The sequence below is a fragment of the Lithobates pipiens genome, unplaced genomic scaffold (genome assembly GCF_037356315.1).
Source record: "Lithobates pipiens isolate NorthernLeopardFrog02 unplaced genomic scaffold, aLitPip1_a1.2 Scaffold_22, whole genome shotgun sequence".
Lineage (NCBI taxonomy): Eukaryota > Metazoa > Chordata > Amphibia > Anura > Ranidae > Lithobates > Lithobates pipiens.
This window is the reverse complement of record NW_027507784.1, coordinates 7328121-7330606: the sequence shown is the minus strand read 5'-3', so window position 1 is coordinate 7330606 and position 2486 is coordinate 7328121. Positions and strand designations below refer to the sequence as shown.

At 40.8% G+C, this 2486-nt stretch overlaps 1 protein-coding gene across 1 annotated transcript; it reads left to right on the top strand.

Annotated features, from left to right (window-relative positions):
- The first annotated feature begins 333 nt into the window (after positions 1–333).
- On the top strand, positions 334–1359 carry LOC143925314 (olfactory receptor 5V1-like). The gene has a single exon (XM_077449895.1). It carries the CDS (start codon positions 352–354, stop codon positions 1282–1284), a length of 933 nt encoding a protein of 310 aa, XP_077306021.1. The 5' UTR covers positions 334–351; the 3' UTR covers positions 1285–1359.
- Positions 1360–2486: the final 1127 nt, after the last annotated feature.

Here is a 2486-nt window from a genome sequence, read left to right as displayed (position 1 = left end):
TCCATGTTATAGCCAATATCTGGGAATTTTGTTGACAAATTATATTTTTTACCATCGCTGATAGTGTGAATCATGTTTTCTGCGCACAATTTCAGTCAACATCTGAATTTTATTTATAGAATTTCTCTATTCGCTATTTTAGATTGGGGAAAAAATTGGGGATTCTGGCGGAAAAATTTCAATTGTATTTTAATTATTGGTTTTCTATATTGTTTTTTTATAAATATAAAAAAACTAAAATTTTACAATTTAGGGAAATCCTTATCTAAGTTTCTTAATTTCATTTTCGTTGACTAACTTGATGATTATGTTTAACTTTTTTGTTATACAGAAAACTAAGCAAATATTGGAATGGGGAATCAGACATTTTTGAATGAAGTCTTTCTCTCCGGACTGTCTGATCTTTCTGTTCTCCGGCTCCCGATGTTTCTCTTCTTCCTTCTCATCTACCTTCTGACATTAATCTGGAATTTGCTGATCATCGCCCTCATAGTCACCGACTCTCACCTCCATGTTCCTATGTATTTCTTCCTTGGGAACCTGGCCGGTATAGACCTTTGTTATTCCTCATTAACTGTCCCACGAATGTTATTTGACCTTCAAACCAAGACAAGAAAAATTTCCATACAGGCTTGTATAACCCAAGTCTTCTTCTGTATATCCTTCATGGGTTGTGAGGTTTTTCTGTTGACTGTCATGTCCTATGATCTATATACCGCCATTTGTCAGCCATTACATTACATGCAGGTCATGAGTTGGAAAGTCTGTGTACAGTTGGTGTCCATTGTGTGGTGTCTCAGCTTTACCCATTCTTTAGTTCACACACTTTATGCCTTCAAATTAACATTTTGTGGATCAGATATTATAGAAAGCTTCTTCTGCGACCTTCCCCAGTTGCTTCAGATCGCTTGCAATAGCATCATCATCAATATTTTGCAAATTTTTCTCTTGAGTGGCTTCCTTGGAGTTTGGTCTATAATGCCGACCTTCCTGTCTTATGTCTATATTATCAAAACTGTTCTTAAAATCCAAGCCGAAGGGGCAAGGAGTAAAGTGTTCTCTACTTGTACCTCTCATCTGACAGTGATATTTACGTATTATGGCTCCATTATGTTGAATTATTTTTGGCCCAGTTCTAGTTGTCATTTTTTTGGCAGCAAAGTTGTGTCGGTATTTTACATGGTGATCCTTCCTCTCCTCAATCCTCTCATTTACAGTCTGAGGAACCAGGATTTTAGAATGGCATTTCAAAGTATTTTCAGGAAGACCTTCACATGGAAATAGAGATATAAAAGACGTGAACATAAAAGTAGAGGGTGTGAACGAGAGAAATCGGATGGCAGCACATTCACGCTATGCAATTCAAGTACAACAGAATGAGCTTGGAGGCAGAGGAACAGATAGGTTGACACGTTTTTGCTTTGTGAAAACCACCAAAAGTAGTACAGGGCTTCTAAGCCTGGCCATACGCTATGCACGTTTCTTGTACAATTTTCCTTTAGGCTTACCAAAACCATATAATATGAGGTCAAACCGAAACACTTTCAAATTGTATGCAATCAGGCAAACCCCCGCACCACATGTATAACATTAAGATGTAGGGCTACCAAGATGTAGGGCTACTAATATATTATATATAACAGTTAAAGAGGAAGTAAACCCTGATGAGTTTACTTCCTCTTTCATTCCCTGCAAAGGTAAAGCATAATGGACTACTATGCATCGCATCGCATCGCATAGTAGTCCATTATGTGTCACTTACCTGACACAGGAGCCAGCGAAGTCACCGCTGTCCCCTGTTGTCCGGCGCATCCATCTTCTCGGTGGGTCTCGCCACTCCGTCGCTGTCATTCGGCGAAGCCGCGATGACGTCACTCCCGCGCATGCGCACGGGAGCCGCCACGCACGGCATATCGACGTAGACGGCGGCGAGCTCAGTGCACCTGTGCGCCGCTGTCTACAGCACATGCGCCGTAAACAGCGGTGCCTGTCTTTCGACAAATATCTCCTAAACCGTGTAGGTTTAGGAGATATTTCTTGGACCTACAGGTAAGCCTTAATCTAGGCTTACCTGTAGGTCAAAGTGTGTTGTAAGGGTTTACAACCACTTTAACTGATAAGACTCCTGCACTACTATGAGTGGGTCTGCAAGTTAATAGCAACCACCAATGAGGTGATATACGCTATATTACCAAAATCATTGGGACACTTGCATTTACATGCACATGAATGAATTTTAATGGCATCTCAGTCTTATGCCGCGTACACACGGTCTGAATTCCCAACAACAAATGTTCGATGGGAGCTTGCTGTGGGAAATTCCGACCACGTGTAGGCTCCATCAGACATTTTCCATCGGAATTGGATCTCAAATTTTTCCAACAACAAAATCCATTGTCGGAAATTCCAATCGTGTGTACACAATTCCGACGCAAAAACATCCACGCATGCTCGGAATAAAGCAGAAGAGCTGCAATGGTTATGGA

What these genes read in the sequence shown, in the direction of transcription:
- LOC143925314 (XM_077449895.1), top strand. Translation starts at nt 352, where the DNA reads ATGGGGAATCAGACATTTTTGAATGAAGTCTTTCTCTCCGGACTGTCT.